Source organism: Suncus etruscus, chromosome 18 (genome assembly GCF_024139225.1).
Source record: "Suncus etruscus isolate mSunEtr1 chromosome 18, mSunEtr1.pri.cur, whole genome shotgun sequence".
NCBI lineage: Eukaryota > Metazoa > Chordata > Mammalia > Eulipotyphla > Soricidae > Suncus > Suncus etruscus.
In genome coordinates this window covers 2,981,237-3,006,572 of record NC_064865.1, presented here as the reverse complement: position 1 = coordinate 3,006,572, position 25,336 = coordinate 2,981,237, and the positions used below count along the sequence as shown (strand labels likewise).

Sequence of the window (25,336 nt, the reverse complement as noted above, 5' to 3'; positions counted from 1 at the left end):
GGGTTACTCCTGGTTCTGTGCTCAGAAATCACTCCTGGCAGGAGGCTCTGGAGACCATATGGGATGCCAGAGATTGAATCCGGGTTGCTGTATTATTGCACTGACCCCTACCCTGAAGGTTTTATATACTTTCTCACATACAGAAAGTGTACATTACAGGAATTGCATAACTGGATCTGAATACAGTTGGGTCGTTTCTGCACCTTAACTGGTGCACTATAACAGTATGTTCTGAAGATTCCAAGGTGCCAATAGTAGCCAAGTATTAGAGGGTTGGGGTTTTGTTGTTGTTGTTGTTGTTTGGGGTGGTTTTTTTTTTTGTTTTGTTTTGTTTTTTTGGGTTTTTTTGTTTTTGTTTTTGGGTCATACCTTGGCGACACTTGGGTTAATCCTGGCCCTACACTCGGAAAACACCCCTGGTAGGCTCCAGGAACCATATGGGATACCGGGGTTCGAACAACTGTCAATCCTAAATCAGCTGCATGCAAGACAAATGCCCTACTGCTGTGCTATCTTTCTGGCTACATTCTTTTTTTTTTTTTTTTTTTTTTTTTTTGGTTTTTGGGTCACACCCGGCAGTGCTCAGGGGTTACTCCTGGCTGTCTGCTCAGAAAAAGCTCCTGGCAGGCACGGGGGACCATATGGGACACCGGGATTCAAACCAACCACCTTTGGTCCTGGATCGGCCGTTTGCAAGGCAAATGCCGCTGTGCTATCTCTCCGGGCCCATCTGGCTACATTCTTAAAAAATTTTTAATAATTTTTAGTTTTGTTTTTGGGCCACACCCGTCGGTGTTCAGTGGTTACTTCTGGCTTTGCACTCGGACATCATTTCTGGCAGGTTCAGGGACCATATGGGATGCCAGGGATCGAACCCAGGTCAGCTTTGAGCAAGGCAAACACCCAAACCGCTGTGCTATTTCTCTGACCCCTTATGGAAATATTATTAACATAGTAATTGTTAGTTGGTAATTGTCAGTCATCATGGTTATGTACAGTTAAATCCTTACACTGTGGGGTTTCTTTATTTTCTTCCAGTTTCTACGCAGTTCCACACTGATGACTTGGGGGGCCCTCTTCCGCCATGAAGTTCTGTCCCGTGATCCTGTGCTGTTAGCCATGATTCCAAAGTTTCTTCGTGTTTCTATGACGAACTTGGTTAGGGTATGTTATGGAAATTTGAATCTACAGTGTCTGGAATAAGATGCACCAGTCCTGGATTTTTGTTTTGTTTTTGTTTGTTTGTTTTGGGGCCACACCCAGAGGCATTCAGGGGTTTCTTCTGGCTCTGCACTAAGAAATCGATTATGGCAGACATGCTCTGCGGGACCACACGGGATGTCAGGAATCGAACCTGGGTCCATCTCAGGTCTGCCTCGTGCAAAGGAAATGCCCTATTGCCGTGCTATCACTGTTGTTTGTTTGTTTGTTTTTAAATATGGAACGCTTCACGAATTTGCGTGTCATCCTTGCACAGGGACTATGCTAATTTTTTATCGTTCCAGTTTTAGTATATGTGCTGCTGAAGCAAGCACAATCACTGTTGATTTTTTTTTTTTAAATATGGAACGCTTCACGAATTTGCGTGTCATCCTTGCGCAGGGGCCATGCTAATCTTCTCTGTATTGTTCCAATTTTAGTATATGTGCTGCCGAAGCGAGCACTCACTGTTGATTTTTATCAATAGCACTGTGTTAGTCACTGAGGTCCTTTCATTGGGCATATTCCCTGCTCAAGAAAGAAGGAGTCCATTCCAGGCATAAACTATTCTTCATACGGAACATTCTCCCCATCCCCCCAGTCTAGGTCTAGGTGTTAGGAAAAAGAAATGGTAGTAACTTGACCATTCTCCCCATCCCCCCAGTCTAGGTCTAGGTGTTAGGAAAAAGAAATGGTAGTGACTTGACCGTACAATGTGACAATATTCTACATGAGTCAAAATTACAAAGGAAATGAAATCTAGAAGATTCTAAAAAGAAGTGAGTGGTATGTTTGTTTCTGAAAGTCTTACAAGAGAAAGACCAAGGAAAGGGAGTGAAAGTAAAAGCTAAGATTGTTTCTGAATTCTCTAGTTAAGGGTTTTATTGTAAAGTCAGGAATGAGACCCATCCAGGTGTCCTCTTATAATTCAAGGGCTTGACCCAGCACATAACAAAATGCTTCTAGTTTCTGCAATAATTTTCAATACCTTTTACTAGAGTTTTGTTGGTTCTTTTGTTTTTTAGTTTGGTGTCACGCCTGACAGTTCTCAGTGGTTAATTATCACTGCTCTCAGAGACCTCCTGGCATGGCTCAGGGATTTGGGGGGGGGGGGGGCACACCCTGTAATGCTCAGGGATTACTCCTGGCTATGCGCTCAAATCACTCCTGGATTGGGGGACCTTATGGGATGCCGGGGGATTGAACCACAGTCAGTTCTAGGTTAGCAAACGCCCTACCGCTGCGCCACTCTTCTGGCCCCTGGTGCCAGGGACTGAACCTGGTTGGCTCCATGCAGTGCAAGTACAAGTACTATCTCCCCAGCCTCCTTGTTAGAGTTTAAAAAATTACAATGGTGTTAAAGTTTATATACTTTATGGTATTGATATGCAAGTTTACTACACCTCACTATCATCAAAGTGCCCCAGATCTCCTCCACTCTTAAGATATTTTGTGTGTGTGTGGGGGGGTCCCCACACCCAGTGATGCTCAGGGGTTACTCCTGGCTGTGAGCTCAGAAATCGGTCGCTTCTGACTTGGGACCCTATGGGACATCCGGGGAATCGAACCACAGTTCATTCTAGGTCAGCCGCGTGCAAGGCAAATGTCCGACCACTCCGCCACCGCTCCGGCCCCAACCACTCTAATTTTTAATACTTTTTGAGGGGCCAGAGAAAGCACAGCAGATTTGGTGCTTGCCTTGCACAAGGCCAACTCAGGTTTGATATCTTAAGCTCCAAGCATCCCCTCAAGCACCACCAGGAATGTTTCCTGAGCATTGCAGGATGTGCCTCAAAATCAAACAAACACGAAGTTCTGAATGAAACACAAAATTCTGTGCCTGGTATTTAAGGGAACAGTGCTTCAGATCTTTTAAACTAATTGCACTTTTCTTTTGGTCATTTTTCAATTCCTCGATAAATAACAGAATTTTATCCTCCCTAAGCAACCTGGAATTGAGCATTAAATGAGTTTTTTCTACTCCTCAGGAATACTGGCCATGAGGGAACACTATAGACTGGGTCAGGTAGGACAGAAGCTGTCATCGTAAGATAACTGATGTACATACATCCTATTAACTATACCAAATTGTAAATTACTCAAACTCCTGGGACCAGAGAAATAGCACAGCGGTAGCGCGTTTGCCTTGCACGACATGGTCAACCCATCATCCCATATGGTCCCCCCATCCCACTAGGGTCCGAGTGCAGAGCCAGGATTAATCCCTGAGCACCTCCAGGTGTGGACCCAAACAAACAAACAAAAGTGCTCAAACTCCTGTGGTTTAGGACTCTTTTAGAAGGTTTATTTTCATCCCTTGTTCCAATGATCTTTCTCATTACAGATGGGCTTTCCTTCTAAAACAGACAACCCTAGTTGTGAATATTCTCGATTCGATTTTGATAGCGATGAAGATTTTAATGCTTTCTTCAACTGTAAGTACATTTGAGCAGGAATTTCTCCTAGCAGCCTCAGAATAGCCTGGGAGTCGAGTGTGCTCCGTGGAGTTCTATACTGAAGAATCCTGTATCAGATAGTGGCCCATTAAGCTTCCTGTCTCACTGCCGCAGAGGGTTCTGGGATTGCAGTGACTGCACAGAAGTCTCTCTTAAACACTAGCCGAATATTTAGAGGTGATATATTTGAAGCACTCCTGAATTTTTTATATTCAGTATTCCGTACCATCTTATTTTGCAGGTATTGTTCTATTATAGATTCTCTATAAATTATACCATCATACTTTATATCTATACTGTCTTAATTTGCAGGTAAATTCTGTTCTGGGTTCTCTATACTTTGTGTAACAGACATACCCTATATGGGATGGCAAATAATAGTTTGAAATACTCATTTACCACACAATTCTCCTACTTAAGAGTGTACGGCCGGGGCCGGAGAGATAGCATGGAGGTAAGGCGTTTGCCTCTCATGCAGGAGGTCATCGGTTCGAATCCCGGCGTCCCATATATGGTCCTCCCGTGCCTGCCAGGAGCAATTTCTGAGCCTGGAGCCAGGAATAACCCCTGAGCACTGCCGGGTGTGACCCAAAAATCACAAAAAAAAAAAAAAAGAGTGTACGGCCAAGAGTTTTTTAGACTTCCAGAGTTTTAAAATTACTAACCTCAATTTTAGATCATTTCACCGCCCGCCCCCCCCCCCCCCCCAACACACACAAAAACCCACCAGTTCCAATCTCCTGATTATTCCCAGTCTCTGGATCATCCCAACCCTAGGTAGCCACTCATCTAATTTCTTTTTTTTTTTTTTTTTTTTTTTTTTGTGGTTTTTGGGTCACACCCGGCAGTGCTCAGGGGTTACTTCTGGCTCCATGCTCAGAAATTGCTCCTGGCAGGCACGGGGGACCATATGGGACGCTGGGATTCGAACCGATGACCTTCTGCATGAAAGGCAAACGCCTTACCTCCATGCTATCTCTCCGGCCCCTCATCTAATTTCTATACAACACTTTTTTGAGTTTTGTTTTATCCCCCTTGAGTTTTTATATAAATGAATTTAATATAAATGTGGTCCTTTGTAGTTGTTTTCTTTTCCTTAGCATATGCTCAGGGGTTACTCATAGCTCTGCATTCAGAAATCGCTCCTGGCAAGCTCGGGGACCGTATGTGATGCCAGCGATTGAACCCGGGTCAGCCACATGCAAAAACCCTAACTGCAAGAGTTATCGCTCCAGCCCCACCACAGCTTTTAGTTTCGCATTTTCTTTTATTGTTTGTTTTTGTTTTGGGGGCCATACCCAGCAGAGCTCAGGTTTTTCCTCTCTATGTGCTCAGATATTCTCTTGGCAGGCTCTGTATAGGATGCTGGGGATTGAACCTAGGTCAGCCACAGGTGAGGACAGGCAAGGCAAACTCCCTACTGCTGTGCTGGCACTGTGCTATTGCCCCTAGTTTTCCAATTTTGGATCTAGATAATTTCTAGGGATAATTAATTTGTTTTTTAATTATAAATATCTTTGTTTTGTTTTTTATTTTTTGAGCCATACCCAGTGCTGATCTATGGATATTCCTAAAACTCTGCCTCAGGGTTTACTCCTGGTGATGATGCTCAGGAGGGTGCACCGCCTCCCATGCCCCCATTTTCTCCCTAGCTCTATTTATTTTCTTTTTTGAGGGGTAGTCCCAGTGATCCTTTGGACTTATTTCTCTCACTGTGCTCAGGCATCTCTCCTAGTGGTGCTCAGGGAACCATACGTGATGACAGGAAGTATAGTATTTCTCTGACCCAATGAAACTATTGAACAGGGGCCCGAGTGATAGCACAGCAGGTAGGGCCTTCGCATTGCATGCAGTTGACCCAGGTGTGATCCTTGGCATCACATATGGTCCCCCAGCCTGCTAGGGGCGATTTCTTTGTGCAGAGCTAGGAGTAACCCCTGAGCACCGCCTGGTATGACCCAAAAACCAACTAATCAAGTTTAATTAAAAAAAAAAGACTGCAAAAATCTCTGAACACTGGTTTGTAAAAGTTATCTAAACATCTTCCCCATGAAATGTATAAGAGAGGCCAGAGACAGTGCAGCAGGTAAACACTTAGCTGGCCTACCCATATGAGCCCCTCAATCACTGCCAGGGGTAATTCCTGAGCACTTCGAGGTGCGACACCCCCCCCCCCCCCCCCAAAAAAAAAAGTGGTTAAAAGAACATTGTGTCTCTTATGTGCCAGTTATTCGTGCTTTTCTCTTGGCAGCCTCCCGGGCCCAACAAGGAGAAGTCATGAGATTAGCATGTCGCTTAGACCCCAAGACGAGTTTCCAGATGGCTTCAGAGTGGCTCAAGTTTCAGTTATCAGCTGCCATTGACACTGGATCTGTGAACTGTAAGTTTTTATATTTCTGTATACTTTTTGAAGTATTTTGAAGTAGTATATGTGAAGTATTGTATCAAAAGTACAAAAGAAATCTGAACTTTATTTATGAACAATATACTAGGGTTCAAAAGTAGATCTACTTTACTCCCCAATCACATCAGGATTGAGTCTGTTCTTGCGCATGTACACATAAAGCAAATCACCCCCAAATTTGTCTTTTGTCCCTCTTTCTCTGCCCACATCCAGTGCATGGGCTGGGTCCTGGATCTGTGAGCCACCCGTGACTTTCTTTTTTTTGTAAGCTCAAACTATTTTTCCGTGGGTTTATTTCTTTTGGGCCACACCCAGCGATGCTCAGAAGTGACCCCTTGCAGTGCTCAAGAGGCGGCAGTGCCCCCTGTACTATCATCTCTGGACCATTCCTGAGTTTAGCACTTCACTTTAGACACCGTATTAACAATTTGCATAGACATACCTAGCTTTTTTAAACCTTTCAACAAAAGCTTTTACCTGGCACCCCTCCAAAATTCAGAAAGAATGTCATATTGTCAATATAAGAATAAATGAAAGGTGCTGGAGAGATAGCACAGCGGTACGGCGTTTGCCTTAGATGCAGAAGGAAGGTGGTTCAAATCCCGGCACCCCATATGGTCCCCCGAGCCTGCCAGGAGTGATTTCTGAGCATAGAGCCAGGAGGAACCCCTGAGCACTGCCGGGTGTGACCTCCCCCCCCCCAAAAAAAAAAAAAGAATAAATGAAAGAGTTACATGGAATGAAAAAAATGGGTTCATCTTTTGACTATACTTTGCTGTTAGTGTGATGTGCTTTGAGGATACTTCTTTTTTATTTTATTTTGTTTTGAAACTTGAAAATAATTCCATTTATTTGGTAAAATGTAAGTTGGCAGTAGAATTACACAGGGAATTCAAGTTGTAATAATGTTACCTTAGTGTGTGCAGCTTTTGGTAACTTTATTTCATTTAAATGTTACAGTGATTTATTTCAATTAAATATTGCAATAAATAAAAACTTTGTGTGTTTTATAATGGAAACAAAGTTTTGACATGGTTGAAAGTCCCTATTTGCTAGTTTGTGGCAGAGTTAGAACTTAACTCACAGATATGAGTAGGAATGCCTTTCTTTTTTCTTTCGTATTTCCTTCCTTCCTTCCTTCCTCTCTCTTTCTCTCTCTCTTTTTCTTTCTTTCTTTCTTTCTTTCTTTCTTTCTTTCTTTCTTTCTTTCTTTCTTTCTTTCTTTCTTTCTTTCTTTCTTTCTTTCTTTCTTTCTTTCTTTCTTTCTTTCTTTCTTTCTTTCTTTCTTTCCTTTCTTTCTTTCTTTCCTTTCTTTCTTTCTTTCTTTCTTTCTTTCTTTCTTTCTTTCTTTCTTTCTTTCTTTCTTTCTTTCTTTCTTTCTTTCTTTCTTTCTTTCTTTCTTTCTTTCTTTCTTTTTCTTTCTTCTCTCTTTCTCTCTTTCTTCTTCCTTCCTTCCTTCCTTCCTTCCTTCCTTCCTTCCTTCCTTCCTTCCTTCCTTCCTTCCTTCCTTCCTTCCTTCTTTCTTTCTTCCTTCCTTCCTTCCTTCCTTCCTTCTCTTTCCTCTCTCTCCCTCCTTCCCTCCCTCCCTCCAGGCCCAGATGAGCCTTTTTTTAATACTATATTTAAACACCTTGATTACGAACATGAATATGGTTGGATTTCAGTCATGTAAAGAGCACCCTCCTTCACCAGTGCAACATTCCCACCACCAATGTCCCAAATCTCCCTCCTCCCCATCCCATCCCCGCCCGTACTCTAGACAGGCTTTCTACTTCCCTCATTCATTCACATGGTTATGATAGTTGTCAGTGTAGTTATTTCTCTAACTGCACTCACCACTCTTTGTGGTGAGCTTCGTGAAGTGAGCTGGAATTTCAGTCCTCTTCTCTTTGTCTTAACTTGGAAAGTAACGGTGTTCTCTAGATCCAAAAGAACCCACCACAGTTAAAATGATATTTGGATGTAAGGCAGCATTTTGTATTTATGGCGATTTCTTTGTGCAATGGATTTGGGGCAAGGGTAATTTTATTTAGGAAATACGGTAGGCAAAAAACAGAAGAAATCATTTTGCCTAGTAAAACTTAATCTCAGCTTACCTCAGCATCCTATACCATCCTCTGACCATCAAGGGTGTGAACCTAAAACAAACAGAAAACAATAAAAATTGTTTTGCTTTGGGAATGTGAGAAGTAAACAGTGGAGAACACCACAAAGTAAAGGAGGAAACTTTACATAGTTCAAGCTAGGATGTGGGCAAGTCTAGAATGGAGAGTGCTTTTAAGAAGTTCAATACCTTAATTCTGTTCCCCTAAGTGGGTTATAAGAGGCAGAAAAGAAGAGTTTCAGAAACCCTGCAGGTTTATGTGTCTGTTCTTCAGAGGGGGCTTCCCAGAGCTCCATGATAGGCCAGATGGAAGTAGAATAGGAATCCTCCTCTTCCCCACTCCTTAGTTCAGAGGAGTTACATTGTTGTGTTCTTCAACTGTGAAATTACTTGAAGGCTTAATGGCCATATTTTCTGTGTTTCTGTGATTTTATAATGTTGGGAGTGAGTGTGTGTCTGTTTCAAAACCCTGTTCTCCTACAGCTGGAACTGGAGAAGGCAACTTCTGCTCCATGTTTTCACCTTCATTTGTGCAGTGGGAAGCCATGACTTTATTTTTGGAAAGTATGATCAACCAGATGTTTCGAACAGTAGATAAAGATGTAAGTAATTATTCTCTGATCTTTTAAAGAAATTTTATTTGTTGTGGCTGCAGAGTATAGCAGGCAGGGCACTTGTCTTGTACATGTCTGACCTAGGTTTCATCCCAGCATCCCATGTAGTCCCCTGAGCGCTTCAGATATGGATGGCCCAAAAAAAACAAAAATAAATAAATAAAAAGTATGTGTTTACTCTTGACCTCATTGTCTCAAAAGCACCTTAACCTCTATACTACCCAGGCCCCAAAGTTGTGTTTATTGCTGAGCTGGAGTGATAGTACGGCAGGTAGAGCACTTGTCTTGCATGTAGCTGACCCAAATTTGGCTTCCCGGTCTGCCAGATGGTCCCCTAAGTCCACCAGGAGTGATCCCTGAGCACAGAGCTAGAGTAAACGTGATCGAAAATCAAAAATAAACAGCTTTACATGACTGAAGCCCAACTACAATCACGTTTGTGATCCAGGTGTTTAAATAAAGATGTTATAAAAAGAGAGAAAGAGAGACTCGCTGTTTGCAAACACACAAAACAATAAACAACTTGACTGGATCCAAGAGGCACTTGGAAATGAAAGCAAAAGCTAAAAAGGAAAGAGTCAGCAGATGGCAATGATGTGTAATAATATTACTTAAGTAATGAACAGGAAAAGTTCTTGCTTTCTCTTTTTGTTTTGTTTTCTTGGGCCACAGCCGGTGACACTCAGGGTTACTCCTGGCTATATGCTCAGAAATCACTCCTGACAGGCTCGGCAGGCCATATGGGATGCCGGGGATGGAACCATGGGCTATCTATCCTAGGCTAGCACGCACAAGGCAGATGCAGACACCTTACTGTTTATACCACCACTCCAGCCCCCAGTTCTCAATTTCTAATATTAAGCAGCATAACTCAAGTGGCAGATGGCAGCATCATTTATGAAAACTTTTTTGTTTGTTTTTGGTTTTTGGGCCATACCCAGCATCACTCATTGGTTACTCGTGGCTCTACACTCAGAAATTGTTCCTGCCAGGCTCAGGCTACCATATGGGATGCCGGGATTCAAACCACCAACCGACCTGCATGCATTGCAAATGCCTTACCTCCATGCTATCTCTCCGGTCCCCATTTATGAAGACTTTTATTTTTTATTTATTTTTTTTGGGGGGGTCACACTCGGCAGCACTCAGGGTTACTCCTGGCTCCACGCTCAGAAATGGTCCCCTTGGGCCCGGAGAGATAGCACAGCGGCGTTTGCCTTGCAAGCAGCCGATCCAGGACCAAAGGTGGTTGGTTCGAATCCCGGTGTCCCATATGGTCCCCCGTGCCTGCCAGGAGCTATTTCTGAGTAGACAGCCAGGAGTAACCCCTGAGCAACGCTGGGTGTGGCCCAAAAAAAAAAGAAATGGTCCCCTGGCAGGCTCTGGGGACCATTTGGGATGTCGGGATTCAAACCACCGTCCTTCTCCATGTAAGGCCTATCTCTCTGGCCCCTGAAAACTTTTTTTTTTTTTTTTGATGTTTGGGCCAACCTGACGGTACTCAGGGGTTATTCCTGGCTGTCTGCTCAGAAATAGCTCCTGGCAGGCACGGGGGACCATATGGGACACCGGGATTCGAACCAACCACCTTTGGTCCTGGATTGGCTACTTGCAAGGCAAACACCGCTGTGCTATCTCTCCGGGTCCCCGAAAACTTTTTTTTTTTTTTTTTTGTTGTTGTTGTTGTTTTTGGGCCACACCCCGCAGTGCTCAGGGGTTTTTCCTGGCTCCGTGCTCAGAAATTGCTCCTGGCATGCACAGGGGACCATATGGGATGCCAGGATTCAAACCGATGACCTTCTGCATGAAAGGTAAATGCCTTACCTCCATGCTATCTCTCCAGCCCCTCCTGAAAACTTTTTTTTTTTTTTTTTTGTGGTTTTTGGGTCACACCCGGCAGTGTTCAGGGGTTATTCCTGGCTCCAGGCTCAGAAATTGCTCCTGGCAGGCACGGGGGACCATATGGGGCGCCGGGATTCGAACCGAACCCCGAAAACTTTTAATGATAGGAGTAGCACATATAATTTTAAAGGTCTAAAACTATGTTTGACCATATGTAACACTATATTATTTAGTACTTGATTTTTGTTGTTTGTGGGCCATACCTGGCGGCGCTCAGGGGTTACTCCTGGCTCTGCCCTCAGAAATCACTCCTGGTACGCTGGGGAAACCATATGGGATGCTGGGAATAGAACCCAGGTCCATTCTGGGCCACCTGTGTGCAAGGCAAATGTCATACAGTTGTGCTGTCGCTCTGGCCCCTTATAACTTGATCTTAATTGAAATTAAGCAAAGAGTTATCAAGGTCATCTTCTTTTCTTGTTTGTTTCCTAGGAACTTCCTGTTAATGATGGAATAGAGTTATTGCAGATGGTTCTGAACTTTGATACCAAGGATCCCCTCATTCTGTCCTGTGTCCTTACTAACGTCTCAGCACTCTTCCCATTTGTCACCTACAGACCAGAGTTCCTGACCCAAGTTTTCTCTAAGGTCAGTCTCTTCTCCTTTATTTATTTGGTATTTCTAAGCTGATTATTTCCAGATCTGTTTTGGAAAGTGTGTGAAGCAAATTAGACCAGTGAGTTAACTTATCAGATATTTGCTTGGTAACATCTATGGATAAGGCACTGTCCTGCCAGAAAAGCCTTGACTATTAAGGAAAACTTTGAGTTAGGAAGGGCCCCCAAACCACTATACAAGTGACATTGCAATTTATACACAGAGGAATGGAAGAGCCCAAGGAACACAGGCTCTCTAGAGGGAGCTCTCAGACTGAAAGGACATTTGGGAGAGAAAGGTTGTTATGGATAGATTTCAGGTGTTCCACTTATGTGCCCAACCTAACCTGAATGGAAATCCTTTGTCAGGAGGAAAGACCAGAAGTAAAGAAACGAATGAGGTGATTCCTGTTTGGAACATACTATTTGGACTAAATCTCTACTTGGTGATGTTGTGAAGTAAATAGACTATTGGAAAAAATTAAAGGTCTAGAGACTTTGGACCAGATCAGTAGTAGTACTTGCCATGCATGTGGTCAACCCAGGTTCTATTTCTGGAACCCCATCTGGTTCCTGAGCACACCAGGAGTGATCTCTCAACACAGCTGATGCAGCCCCACATACCCCATCTCCTAGAAAACACAACTGTAGACCCTAGAAAATTATGAGCTAATATCTAGTCATCATCATTATTGCTGTACCAAAATTTAGAGGTGGCACCCTAGGGAAGAGTATGTGTCCCTGAATTTAGACATGTAGCTCAAACAGATCTTAAAGATCATAGAGGAAGGAGGTGAAGAGTAAGAAGTTCCAAGAAAGAAAAGTGGATGCCAGAGAAATGGTGATGATATTGTATGACCAAAGTCAGTAGAATTAAAAAAGAAGCCCATTTATGGAACAGAAATTTTCTAAGAATTACAGAATGTCCATTGGCTTTCTCAGCCCTCTATTACAATTGTAGTGGGAGTGGGCCAGAGCAATACTACACAGGGTAGGACTCTTTCCTTGCATGCACCAACCCAGTTTCAGTTTCTGGCTCCAAAGATACAGCCCCGAAATCCTCGAGGAATAAGCCCTGAGAGGTTCTAAGTTTGGCTCAAAAATGAAGACAAAATTATAAGGGGGAGGGGCTAGAGAGATAGCATGGAGGTAGGGTGTTTGCCTGGCATGCAGAAGGACTGTGGTTCAAATGCCAGCATCCCATATGGCCCCCTGAATCTTCCAGGAGCTATTTCTGAGCATAGAGCCAGAAGTAACTCCTGAGCACTGCTGGGTCTGACCCCCCAAAAAAGAAATTACAGTGGGTTACAGAGTAAGGAAAGTCAAGTACAATTCAAAGAGAGTGATTACTCAAAAAGTGGAGATAGGGGCCGGAGAGATAGCATGGAGGTAAGGCGTTTGCCTTTCATGCAGGAGGTCATCGGTTCGAATCCCGGCGCCCCATATGGTCCCCTGTGCCTGCCAGGAGCAATTTCTGAGCCTGGAGCCAGGAATAACCCCTGAGCACTGCCAGGTGTGACCCAAAAACCAAAAAAAAAAAAAAAAAAAAAAAAAAAAGTGGAGATAGATGAGATGTCTCTACAACTAATTATTTGGTCAATAGCGTGTTATTCTTGTTCTGACGGTTACATTGATAAAATTTGACTCTGAAGCCTCATACAATCTTCTGAAGATGAATGACTGGAATTTTTTGGGTTTTTTTTTTTTTTTTTTTTTTGGGTCACACCCGGCAGTGCTCAGGGGTTATTCCTGGCTCCAGGCTCAGAAATTGCTCCTGGCAGGCACCGGGGACCATATGGGACGCCGGGATTCGAACCGATGACCTCCTGCATGAAAGGCAAACGCCTTACCTCCATGCTATCTCTCCGGCCCCATGACTGGAATTTTTTATCAGTGAAAACCTTTTGTAACATATTTAAATATTAGAAATTTATTAGACATAAAACAGTGATTTTAAATCTATTTTGTACAGATGTGTGACTTTGTTTTATTTCCCCTTTAGCTATTTGCAGCTGTCACTTTTGAAACTGTTGAAGAAAGTAAGGTAAGAGCTGGAGACATAGTATAGCAGATAAGGTACTGCTGCCTTGCATGTGGCTGACCTGAGTTCAATCCCTGTATAGTCTCTTGAGCCTGTCAAAAGTAACCCTGGAGTACAGCCAGGTGTGGCACAAAAACAAAAGAAAGTAAAGTAAAACTGTTCAATCAGCCACAAATTTTAACTTCTTAAGAGCAAAATATGAATACAGACATACCTCAAGAGATGTTGCAGGTTATGTTTCAGACCACTGTAATTAAGTAAATATCACAGCTAAGCAAGTTACATGTAAAACAAGTATTTTTTATTTCCTAGTGCATATAAAAGTCATGTTCACGTGGCCAGAGAGATAGCATGGAGGTAGGGTGTTTGCCTTTCACACAGAAGGACGGTGGTTCCAATCCCGGCATCCCATAGGGTCCCCCAGCCTGCCAGGAGTATCCCCTGAGCACTGCCAGTGTGACCCAAAAGCAAAACAAAACAAACAAAAAGTCATGTTCACCTGGACAGAAGGGAAAAAGGTCTCAGAGTTTAGTACATGCAAGGCAGAGTTTGCATGTAGGAGTCCCTGGTTCCCCAAGAACTGAGCTGGGAATAGCTCCTAAGGTTCCAGGTGTCCCACCCCCAACAAATGAGTAGACAAAATCATTACATCTGGGGCCGGAGAGATAGCATGGAGGTAAGGCATTTGCCTTTTACGCAGGAGGTCATCCGTTCGAATCCCGGCGTCCCATATGGTCCCCCTGCCTGCCAAGAGCAATTTCTGAGCCTGAAGCCTGGAATAACCCCTGAGCACTGCCAGGTGTGACCCAAAAACCACCAAAAGAAAAAAAAAATCATTACATCTTTACAAACAATACCTAGTCTGACTTAGACATTAAATAGATCGACTCTGAAAAAATGGCACTTGTTTGATGCAAGGAGCACAGATCTTCACTTCGTAAAAAAAATATGAAAGACTGCATTATACCTGTACCTGTACCTACATCGATTTGGAAGTGGAAGGGAACATGGATTCACAGTGACTCTAACATCACTCCAGTTATACTTTTTAGTTGGCAAAAATTGACTTTCCCCTAAAGGAGATACTTAGATGATTCTCTGAAACTCTAAAGCATATTAAAATTTGTTGGCTCTCTTCCCAGGCTCCCAGAACCAGGGCTGTGAGGAATGTGCGGAGACATGCTTGTTCTTCCATCATTAAGATGTGTCGTGACTACCCCCAGCTTGTGCAGGTAAGACACTCCACTCTGATCAAGCAGCCCAAGTCCTGTCAAGTTTGGTCACGCTGCCCTGCAAATTCAGTCCTGATTATACCTCACACAAAGGGAAACTTAGGAACTGTAACTGCTTAAAATAGTAATTATTTTATTTTATCTTATTTTTGGTTTGGGGCCACACCCAATTGTGCTCAGGGGTTATTCCTGGCAGGTTCGGAGAACCATATGGGTTGCCGGGATCAAACCCAGGTGGGCCACGTGCAAGGCAAACAAACACCTTACCTGCTGTGCTATCACTCCAGCCTCAGAAAAGGAATTCTTTTTTTTTTTTTGGGGGGGGGGGGGGCACCCAGTGGCACTCAGGGGTTATTCCTGTTGTCTGCTCAGAAATAGCTCCTGGCAGGCACGGGAGACCATATGGGACGCCGGAATTCGAACCAACCACCTTAGGTCCTGGATAGGCTGCTTGCAAGGCAAACGCCGCTGTGCTATCTCTCCGGCCCTAGAAAAGGAATTCTTAAGTTGAGGGCTTCCTCTAAATTGAGGTGTTAAAAATACAGATAGTCAAAAAAAAACATAGTCTCTTAAAAAAAAAGTTCTGAGGCTGGCGAGGTGGCGCTAGAGGTAAGGTGTCTGCCTTGCAAGCGCTAGCCAAGGATCAGGACCACGGTTCGATCCCCCAGCGTCCCATATGGTCCCCCCAAGCCAGGGGCAATTTCTGAGCGCTTAGCCAGGAGTAACCCCTGAGCATCAAACGAGTGTGGCAAAAAAAAAAAAAAAGTTCTATTTGTTTTTTACCATGAAAACAAGTTTTCTCCATCAATTTAAGCCTCTATTAAAGAGTGTTTACTATTGTCTAATGATATACCTAATCCTGAGAGCATCAAGATGTGAATTCAGTCTTTTTTAGAGGATTTCTATAAGCAATTTAGCACTACAGATTTAAAATTAGGGGCCGGAGAGATAGCATGGAGGTAAGGCGTTTGCCTTTCATGCAGAAGGTCATTGGTTCAAATCCCGGTGTCCCATATGGTCCCCCGTGCCTGCCAGGAGCAATTTCTGAGCATGGAGCCAGGAGTAACCCCTGAGCACTGCCAGGTGTGACCCAGAAACCACAAAAAATAAAATAAAAAATAAAATTAAATTAACTAGAGGGGTCCACTGCAGAGATAATACAATGGGTAAGGAACTTGCCTTGTACGTAGCCTACGAGGTTTCCATCCTCAGCACCCCATATAGTCACCCAAGCCCCACCAGGAGGGAACCCTGAGCACAGAGCGAGCAGTCAGCCCTGAGTATCATTGGTATGACCCGAACACAAAAAAAATAAATATGAAGCTGGATGGATAATCCTGTGCATCAGGTGCTCGCCTCTCGTGTAGTGAGGAGTTATCCCTGAGCACAGAAACTAATAAATCAATAAGATGGAAATAAAGTTAATCAGAGGAAGTGGAGGGATAATATAAGGGCTGAAGTACTTGCCTTGGCATGTGACAGTACATGACCTCCAGAGTACCACTAGATGTGATTCCCAAGCAGTGGGCCAGGAGTAAGCCCTGATTATAACCTACTGTGACCCCTCAATGATATTAATTTATATTGGTGCCAGAGAGACTGTACAGTGGATAGGGTGCTTGCCGTGCTCATGGTCAACCAGAATTTGATCCCCATATCACATATGGTTCCCCGGAGCCCAGTTGAGCTAGAGCCCTGAGACTCATTTTGCTGGGTGTAGACTAAACAAAAACTTAATATTAATAAATTTCTCCTCTGGAATCTGCATTGTGTGTTGATAGGTAAATTAAAATGTACATAGATTCGAAAAAATAATCTTTGTAAAGAGACTTTAAAAATTGAGGCAGAAGGGCCTGGAAAGAGAGCACAGTCATATTGCACTCGGCCAACACAGGACAGACCTTGATTCGATTCCCAGCATCCCATATGGTCCCCTGAGCCTACCGGGGCAATTTCTGAGCACAGAGCCAGTAGTAACCCCTTAGGGCTGCCAGGTGTGACTCCCCCCAAAAAATTGAGGCAAAAAAAGAATTTTTTTTTCGTTTTTGGTTTTTGGGTCACACCCAGCAGCACTCAGGGTTTATTCTTGGTTCTATGCTCAGAAATCGCCCCCTGGAAGGCACAGGGGACCATATAGGATGCAGGGATTTGAACCACCGTTGTCCTGCGTGAAAGGCCTTACCTCCATGTATCTCTCTGGCCCCAAAAGTTGTATGGGAAGGCAAAGTTAGCCCAAGCAGAAAAGAATCTTTGGCTTATGACCCAGGATGGATGTGGGTTTGATTCGCGTCATCCCATATGGTCCCCTGAGCCTGCCAGGAACAATTTCTGAGTGCAGAACCAGGAGTAACCCTGAGCACCACCGGGTGTGGCCCAAAAACCAAAAAAAAAAAAAAAAAAAAAGGATCTTTAGCTTAAATTGCTTTGTTTAAGCGAAAAGAGTGTTATACTAAATCACCAAGTGACCATCTTAGAGGCCTTTGGTTCCTGGAAATGCTTTGGTCGTCTGTCCACCTTCCCTGAATTCCCTGCTCTCCCCAAAAATCAGGCCTTCAGCACTCATGTTTGTGTGTGTGTGATTGGCAGCCCAATTTTGAAATGCTCTATAACCACGTGAAACAACTCCTCTCCAATGAGCTTCTGCTGACCCAAATGGAGAAGTGTGCGCTCATGGAAGCCCTGGTTCTCATCAGCAACCAGTTCAAGAACTACGAGCGGCAGAAGGCGTTCCTCGAGGAGCTGATGGCACCTGTGGCCACCATCTGGCTTTCAGAAGAAATGCGCAGGTAGATGCAGGAGGCCTTGCCCCTCACCTCCAGTACCTGTGAGCATTCACTCTGTTCTTTTGTTCTATGAGCATCTGGTGCTGGTACTCACATCCAGGGCCTCTCACATGGAAGGCTTGATTGAGCTGGGCTACTAACCCACAGCCCTGGCCCTCCCTGGTTCCACCGACTAGGTGGGAGACTGCAGCCAACAAGGGGCCAGCGTTTATGTGAAGTTCTCTAAGATCTGTCAGCACAGGATTCCTGCTGCTTTATTGAGATGTAGGAAAGGAGGAAAACAAAAAGATAATCACATTCTGTGGTGAAATGTGTGCCTCGCTACACCACACAGCCATAGAAGAGCTCACTCCACAGTGCCCACAACTCTCTCCAACTGCATCTTCACCCCCTTCCCTCCCTCTGTTGCGGTGATGAAGTCATCACTTCCGGAGGTGCTCTCTAGGGCTGCACATTGTTCAGTTGTGACTGCGTATTTGGCTGCATCACTGGCATGTGTGGGTGCGGTTCTAGGACTTAGAAATGGTGTTGGGATCATCATTGGTACCGCAGCCCCCTCCCTTCCTGCAGGCAGGTGTTCTAGCACCGAGCCATCTCTGCTTCTAAGTTTGTATCCTTTTTGATTCGGGGACTATTCTAGAGATGAACCGAGAATTCCTTGTGCAAAAGCAAGCACTCGAGCCCTGGGTTATCTTTATATTCTTTTTTTTTTTTTTTGGTTTTTGGTTTTTGGGCCACACCCGGTAACGCTCAGGGGTTACTCCTGGCTATGCGCTCAGAAGTCGCTCCTGGCTTGGGGGACCATATGGGACGCCGGGGGATCGAACCGCGGTCCGTCTCCTAGGCTAGCGCAGGTAAGGCAGGCACCTTACCTCCAGCGCCACCGCCCGGCCCCTATCTTTATATTCTTAAAGTCTCAGTAATAACATTTAGAAGTTTATTTGTTTACTACACATCCATTAGAAATATATATGACTAAAATCTGCCCTAGTCAGAGCAATCTATGCCATGTAAGGTATTTGTTTTGCATGTAGCTGACCCGGGTTCAGTTCTCGGCATCCCCATCGTCTCCCCTGAGCCCACCAGGAATAATTCCCGAGTACAGACCCAGGAGTGACACCTGAGCATTGCCAGGTGTGGGGCCCCTGAAAAAAATTCTCTTTTAATTTTCTTGCTAAAACTGTTGCTCTTGGGGCCAATTAGCCATAGGTTATTAGCGCTTTCAGAAGAAAGCGCCCTTTAACTGCAGTATGACTTACCTCTCCCCCTCTCCCCTTTCAGAGTGCTGTCAGATGTCGATGCTTTCATTGCCTTTGTGGGTGCAGATCAGAAAGACGGTGACCCAAGCCTGATGGAGGATGATCCTTGTGGTTTAAACCGTGCACGAGTGAGTAATCATCTGGGGAATGGACAGTAGGAACAGTGTGAAGTCATTAGTCAAGTTTCTTGTGGAGTTACAGTTCTCCAGGGGTGAGAAATCAGAGACTCCAGTTTTCTTAAGTTTCTCCTTTCTTTTTTAGTCTTGGATTCTTGAGTTAGAGTAGGTGGCCTTTACTATGAAGTCATTATTTTGACTTTAAGGATTTTTATCTAGTTCTGAAGGTTGAAGGTATAATGAGGAATTAGGTCAGAACGTGGTGAGCAGGTCCTCCATGAAAAGCTACTACCTGAGGCTTTTCAGTAAGATTTGTTCCCAAGGGGCCAGAGCAATAGAGCAGCAAGTAGGGCGTTTGCCTTGCATATGGATAACCTGGATTCCATCCCCAGCATCTCTTAGGGTCTCCCAAGACTTACAGGAGTAATCCTTGAGTACAGAGCCAGAAGTAATCCAAAAACAAGCAAAAAAATTGTTTCTGGTTTCATTTCCACCAAAGCCACACTAATTATCTTGATATGCCGTAGGTGAATGTACCTTGAGTGAGGATTGAGGCAAAAAGGTCAAGGCCCGAGCTGAAAGCTGCAAGGTCAACTCAAAAAAAAAATGAGTCATTGGTGGCCTAAACTTTTGTTTTTAAAAGGTGTCCAGGGCCCGGAGAGATAGCACAGCTGCGTTTGCCTTGCAAGCAGCCGCTCCAGGACCAAAGGTGGTTGGTTCGAATCCCGGTGTCCCATATGGTCCCCCGTGCCTGCCAGGAGCTATTTCTGAGCAGACAGCCAGGAGTAACCCCTGAGCAGTGCCGGGTGTGGCCCAAAAACCAAAAAAAAAAATAAAATAAAATAAAAGGTGTCCAAACCACCTTCTATTTAGGGCCCAGTGAGAGGGTCGCTTTTTATAGCCTTGATACAGACATCTCTCATGAAAGGGAAACTTCTCGAACTGGAGAGATTGTACAGCAGAGAGGATGTTTGTCTTGCATGTGGTATCTCTAGCATCTTATAGGGTCTCCTCAGCACTGCCAGGAGTGATTCCTGACCACAGAGTCAGGGTAATCCCCAAGCAACTCTCTTGGACTTGACCTTACAAGGAGGGGGCAGTATTCTACCTCTCTGGCAATTTGGTCTTACACAGTAATGACACTTTACTTTTTCTGTCCCTCCTGTTCATTTTTATGTCTTTCCATAGATGAGCTTTTGTGTCTACAGCATTCTGGGAGTTATGAAACGAACTGCTTGGCCCACCGATCTAGAAGAGGCCAAAGCCGGGGGATTTGTCGTGGATTACTTACCCAATGGAAACCCCATTTTTCGTAACCCATGCACAGAACAGGTTCTGAAACTGCTTGACAATTTGCTTGCCCTTATCAGGTGAGTCGGAATTAAAGTTTTTCCCGTAATAGCATTAAAAGTCAACCCATTTATAGTTCTTGAAAGCACAAGATTGTGTAAATGAGGGATTAAGTCTTACTTCTTTCTTACGTCATTTAATAAAGGGTTCTCGTATTTCTACACAACAGAAACACTCACTAGCATGCATCTTATATTCCAAGTAAACACACTAATGTAGTCCCAGATGGCTTTTAAGTATTGTGTTCAACTGTACGTAAGGGGTAATGGCTTCTTGGGTGTCTCCTTTCCTTGGAAGCCTTTGAATGTTGGCACCATTGTTTCTTTTCCCTACCCGGAGTAGGGTTGTCAGGTAATATCGGTGGAAGTGTAATGTCCCTGAATTACAAGATGAAACCCGCTCTTTCCTTCTGCAGCAGAGTAGGAACTGTTAATATATATGACTTCCTTGTTTCTTGCAGAACATACAATACTTTATATGCACCAGAAATGATAGCTAAAATATCAGAGCCTTATGCAAAAACTCTGGATATGCTGGAAGTGGAAAAATCAATTATTTTAGGTAAGAAATTTAACCTGGGCCCGGAGAGATAGCACAGCGGTGTTTGCCTTGCAAGCAGCCGACCCAGGACCTAAGGTGGTTGGTTCGAATCCCGGTGTCCCACGGTGTCTCCTTGCCTGCCAGGAGCTATTTCTCAGCAGACAGCCAGGAGTAACCCCTGAGCACCGCTGGGTGTGGCCCAAACCCCCCCCCCAAAAAAAAAAAAGAAAGAAAAATTTAACTTCCTTTCTTTCCTAAAGGACAATACATATCCAATGTGCCCATGCTGCCTCCTCCAACTTGCCTTTGGTTTTCATTTTGGGGTCACACAGTTTTGCTTAAGAGATCGTATGTACTGCCAAAATCAAACCTAGGCCACCTGGAAACGCCTGACCCACTTTGCTGTCTCTCTGATGCTTAGAATTTGCTTTAAATGATTTTCCTACTAGCAAATAAATGTTTGATCTTAATTGTAATGGATCCTGTAAAGTGGCTGCAAAAAATGTGTATGGAGCCCTATCCCTGTCCAAGGTTTTGCTTTTGAATGTATACTGCAGTGCTTAGAGGTCAGTTCTGGCTCTGTCCCGAATTATTCCTGGTGGTGCTTGGGGGACCATTTTGGTTTTGCTTTTTGTTGTGGTTGTGGTTGTGGTTTTGGGGTCATACCCAGCAGTGCTCAGGGGAAACTCCTGGCTCCATGCTCAGAAATTGCTCCTGGCAGACACGGGGGACCATATGGGAAGCTGGATTCAAACTGATAACCTTCTGCATGAAAGGCAAACGCCTTACCTCCATGCTATCTCTCCCGCCCCGGGGGGACCATTTTGGAGTGCTGGGAATCAAACCCTGGTCAGCCCATGCAAGGCAAACACCCTACCCTGTAACTTCCCTCCTTTTTGTTTTTTGTTTTTTTGTTTTTTTGGGGTTTTTTTTCGGGGGAGGGGGTGGTCACACCTGTCTCGCTCAGGTGTTACTCATGGCTCTACGCTCAGAAATCGCTCCTGCAGGCTCAGGGGACCATATTGGATACTGGGATTAGAACCACAGTCCTCTGTATGCAAGGCAAATGCCCTACCTTCATGCTATCTCTCCAGCCCCAGTCCTGCTCTTCTTAACCTTGGGAGGAAGAATAATGGGGATGCCAGTCAATCCTTCCTCCATTCCAGGGGAGGGACTAACCCTCGGTTCTTCCCACTCCTTTGCATCTCCTTGCCTTCAATATCTTGAGACCTGAGAAAAGAGCATATGGTGCCCAGATGCTAGAGTGGGTCAGGGCACAGTGGTGTTTGGGAGTTAAAGACATGCAGAGTTGTGCCCCACTCTGAAACTTCATAATGGCTCACAATCCCTGCCCCACCATGTCAGCATTCCCAGCTTGACTTTTCCCCTGCATTTTCCTGAAACCCGGCAGTCCCTCCTCTGTGGACAGTGCTCCATTCGGTTCCAAGAGGAAAGAATGGTGTTGCATGTCTTCCTGGACCTATATGGTCCTACACCACCACTACAAGACCTGCAGGCACCAATACAAAATGTTCCAAGAAAGCCAGATAGTGCAGGGTGTCAAGCAATTACCTTGCACTTGGCCAATCTGGGTTTGATCCCTGCACCCCATATGATCCCCAAGCCCCACCAGGAGTGATCCCTGAGCAGCCTTTGAGCACAGCCGGATGTGGCCCCCAAAATGAACTTCCAAGATAGGTCTTGCTGATAACATAAAAAGTAAGTTTTGCGGGGCCGGGCGGTGGCGCTGGAGGTAAGGTGCCTGCCTTACCTGCGCTAGCCTAGGAGACGGACCTCGGTTCGATCCCCCGGCGTCCCATATGGTCCCCCAAGCCAGGAGCGACTTCTGAGCGCATAGCCAGGAGTAACCCCTGAGCGTTACCGGGTGTGGCCCAAAAACCAAAAAAAAAAAAGTAAGTTTTGCTTCACCCAAAAGATACTAGGATGGACAGAACAATTGCCTCTGGTTAGAATTATGATCCATTAAGGCAATTGTTCCACAGAAGTAAATGGATTTTGTTCTGCTTTGATATACATAAAGATCTTGCTTAAAACGTATCTTTAAAGGGAGAGAGATTCCACACTGTACAAAAGAGGGTGGTTCTCCCCAGTGCTTTTTGTAGAGATCATTTTGATTTCTGGTTGTGTGTTCTGCTACAAGTCCCTTCTGTTTTGGTAAACCCATGTCCAGTCTGGAGTTCTGGGTACCTACATCACTTCCTAAACCTCTCCTGATCCAGTGTAGCAAACTGCCTTTTAGGGGAACTGTCTGCACCTCCAGCAGGTAGAAGAATGGGCCAACAACTGCTTTGCTTATACAGCCTTTCTTCCCTCACCACCGCCCCCAGCAGGCTGAGTCTCTCAGCAGTGGAGCAGCATGTTCCTTGCCCTTCTTTTTTTCTTTCTTTCTAGGATTGCCTCAGCCACTCTTGGAACTGAATGACTATCCCGTCTACAAAACAGTCTTGGAAAAAATGCAGCGTTTCTTCTCCACCCTCTACGAAAACTGGTATGAACCAATGCTGCCTCTCCATAGTCTCTTCCTAGACATGCAGTGATAGGATTGGCCTGGGTTGGACTTTTGATCTAGAGTTCTAGTGTGCAGATAAGATGAGGTAAGAATTTGCTAGGAAACTAATGAGTTTAGTGTCAAATCAAAATTGCCAGAATGTTTTCCTCTTTTGATATGCTTCTCTCCTCTCTCTCTCTCCCCCTCCCCCCCTATTTCCCTCTTCCCTTCCCTCCTGTCTCCTCTCTCCAACAGCAGGTTGAACGCTTGTCTTGTATACACAAAGCTGACTTGGTTTTGATTCCCCTCACCCTATATGAAGCCCTAAGCACTTCTGGTTGTGTCATGCCCTTCAAAAAACAAAGATGAAAAAAATCAAAGAAACTTATTTAGGGGAAGGCCAAGGGAGAGAGAGTTAATGTGTTTAAGACATGGGCTTCTCCAGAATGGAGAAACTAGAGAATGGCTTTTGGGAGGTTATATACAATTGTGTTGTGTTGTGTTGACCTAAGAGTGCTTCTGCCTTTTGGTCAGCCCCTCAATTCCAACAATACTTTGATATTTGATTCCTCCAAGTCTGTTTTCCACTACATTAAGTGAAACCAAAGTTGAAGATAGATTGGGAGTGGCTTCATTTGCTCAGATCCAAACATCTCCTCCCCACTCTCCATTGCACACATTTTGTGGAACACTTGGAGATGATGCTTCTGTCTCACTGCTCTCACTACTGGGGTGGAGAGAACTTAACTTACTTCCTGCACAACCACACCCAGGATCTTTCCTCATTCCCCAAACAATCTAATCAGCCCAGCTATTAAGATCCTCCATTGTCAGTTCATAGCATTCACAAAGTCATGAAGTCTGCTGTTGATCTTGGTTACCAACATCTGTCTGTAAGATGATGTGGAGACCCTTATCAAAAAGCTTTTATTGAGGCCAGAGAGATATAGTACAGCAGGTTAGGCACTTGACTTGCACACAGCTGACCTGGATTTCGTCCTTAGCACCCCAGATGGCCCCCTGAACCCTGCAAGGGGTGATTTCTGTACACAAGACCCACAAATAAGTCCTGAGCAGTGCTGGGTATGACCCACAAACCCCCTCAAAAAATGTTTCTATAAAGAGGAGATCTTATTTTCAAATTTGATAAACAATTCATAACAAGGAATAAAGCTCTATGGTAGTCTACTTGCCTTGCACTAGGTTTCCTTAGTGTCATCTCCCAGAAATGCTTCAGTCTTTGAGATTAAGTCTCAAGAATTGCAAAGGAGCTTCTCTAGGGGTCAGAGTGATAGCACAGCAGGTAGGGTGTTTGCCTTGCATGCTACTGACCTGGGTTTGAACCCCAGCATCCCGTAGGATCCCCCAAGTCTGCCGGGTGTGATTTCTGAATACAGAACCAGGAGTGTGTGTCCCCGCCCCCCCCCCCAAATTGACTATAGCTGAGAATTCAGCATACTACATAAATGTTAATATAGAAAAACTGGATGAGGAAGTGCAATGTAGTAAAGAGGAGATGTCTAGATCACCCTTGATTCCAGATCCAAGAGAGATAAAGGGCAGAGAAGGAAGGAAATCAAGGTGAGAAGCAAGAAAACAAGAATGGGAAGTAATAGGGGAACAAGGGTTGGGGTTTCATTTATATTGTTGATGTGGGAGTATGGTATAGCTATATATTTAAAACACAACTCAATTACACTGGAAACATGATCTTTTTTTTGTTTTGTTTTGTTTTGTTTTGTTTTGTTTTTTGGGCCACACCCGGCGGTGCTCAGGGGTTACTCCTGGCTGTCTGCTCAGAAATAGGTCCTGGCAGGCACGGGGGACCATATGGGACACCGGGATTCGAACCAACCACCTTTGGTCCTGGATCGGCTGCTTGCAAGGCAAACGCCGCATCTCGAGGCTGTGCTATCTCTCCGGGCCCGATCTTTTTTTTTTTTTTTAATGTGGAAATGAGAGCTTAACTAAAACCCAGTGAACTTGAATGTGCTTGCCAATTTGGTAAGCGGGGGGAGGGGTTGATGGAGTGTGGGAGAACTGGTGATGGGAGTTGACACTGATAATGGGATTGCTGTTGAGCTATTATATGCCTGAGATTCATCATCGATAACTTTGTAAATCACAGTTCTATTAAACTATTAACTATTAAAACATTCGTTTAGGGGCTGAAACAATAGTACAATGGGTAGGGCACTTGTCTTGCTCACAGCTGGCCCAAGTTTAATCA

General features: G+C 44.5%; 2 protein-coding genes and 2 non-coding genes across 4 annotated transcripts in view; 2 read left to right on the top strand and 2 right to left on the bottom strand.

Annotated features, from left to right (window-relative positions):
* MRPS18A (mitochondrial ribosomal protein S18A) overlaps window positions 1-21,560 on the top strand; it is a 145,218-nt gene extending 123,658 nt beyond the window's left edge. Inside the window, exon 7 of the mRNA XM_049765540.1 lies at window positions 21,550-21,560. The gene's annotated coding sequence lies outside the window, so the exon portion shown is untranslated. The remainder of the gene's footprint in view (window positions 1-21,549) is intronic.
* XPO5 (exportin 5) overlaps window positions 1-25,336 on the top strand; it is a 55,529-nt gene that overhangs the window by 22,907 nt on the left and 7,286 nt on the right. The window contains exons 11-22 of the mRNA XM_049765478.1: window positions 1,039-1,164; window positions 3,545-3,635; window positions 5,908-6,036; window positions 8,648-8,766; window positions 11,113-11,268; window positions 13,279-13,320; window positions 14,460-14,549; window positions 17,136-17,335; window positions 18,614-18,719; window positions 19,896-20,077; window positions 20,518-20,618; window positions 23,010-23,106. Coding sequence (XP_049621435.1) covers window positions 1,039-1,164; window positions 3,545-3,635; window positions 5,908-6,036; window positions 8,648-8,766; window positions 11,113-11,268; window positions 13,279-13,320; window positions 14,460-14,549; window positions 17,136-17,335; window positions 18,614-18,719; window positions 19,896-20,077; window positions 20,518-20,618; window positions 23,010-23,106 — 1,439 coding nt within the window. The remainder of the gene's footprint in view (window positions 1-1,038; window positions 1,165-3,544; window positions 3,636-5,907; window positions 6,037-8,647; window positions 8,767-11,112; window positions 11,269-13,278; window positions 13,321-14,459; window positions 14,550-17,135; window positions 17,336-18,613; window positions 18,720-19,895; window positions 20,078-20,517; window positions 20,619-23,009; window positions 23,107-25,336) is intronic.
* On the bottom strand, window positions 1,433-1,535 carry LOC125996793 (U6 spliceosomal RNA). Its single transcript, XR_007491471.1, has one exon. It is a non-coding gene; the product is annotated as a U6 spliceosomal RNA (small nuclear RNA).
* On the bottom strand, window positions 1,558-1,664 carry LOC125996646 (U6 spliceosomal RNA). Its single transcript, XR_007491328.1, has one exon. It is a non-coding gene; the product is annotated as a U6 spliceosomal RNA (small nuclear RNA).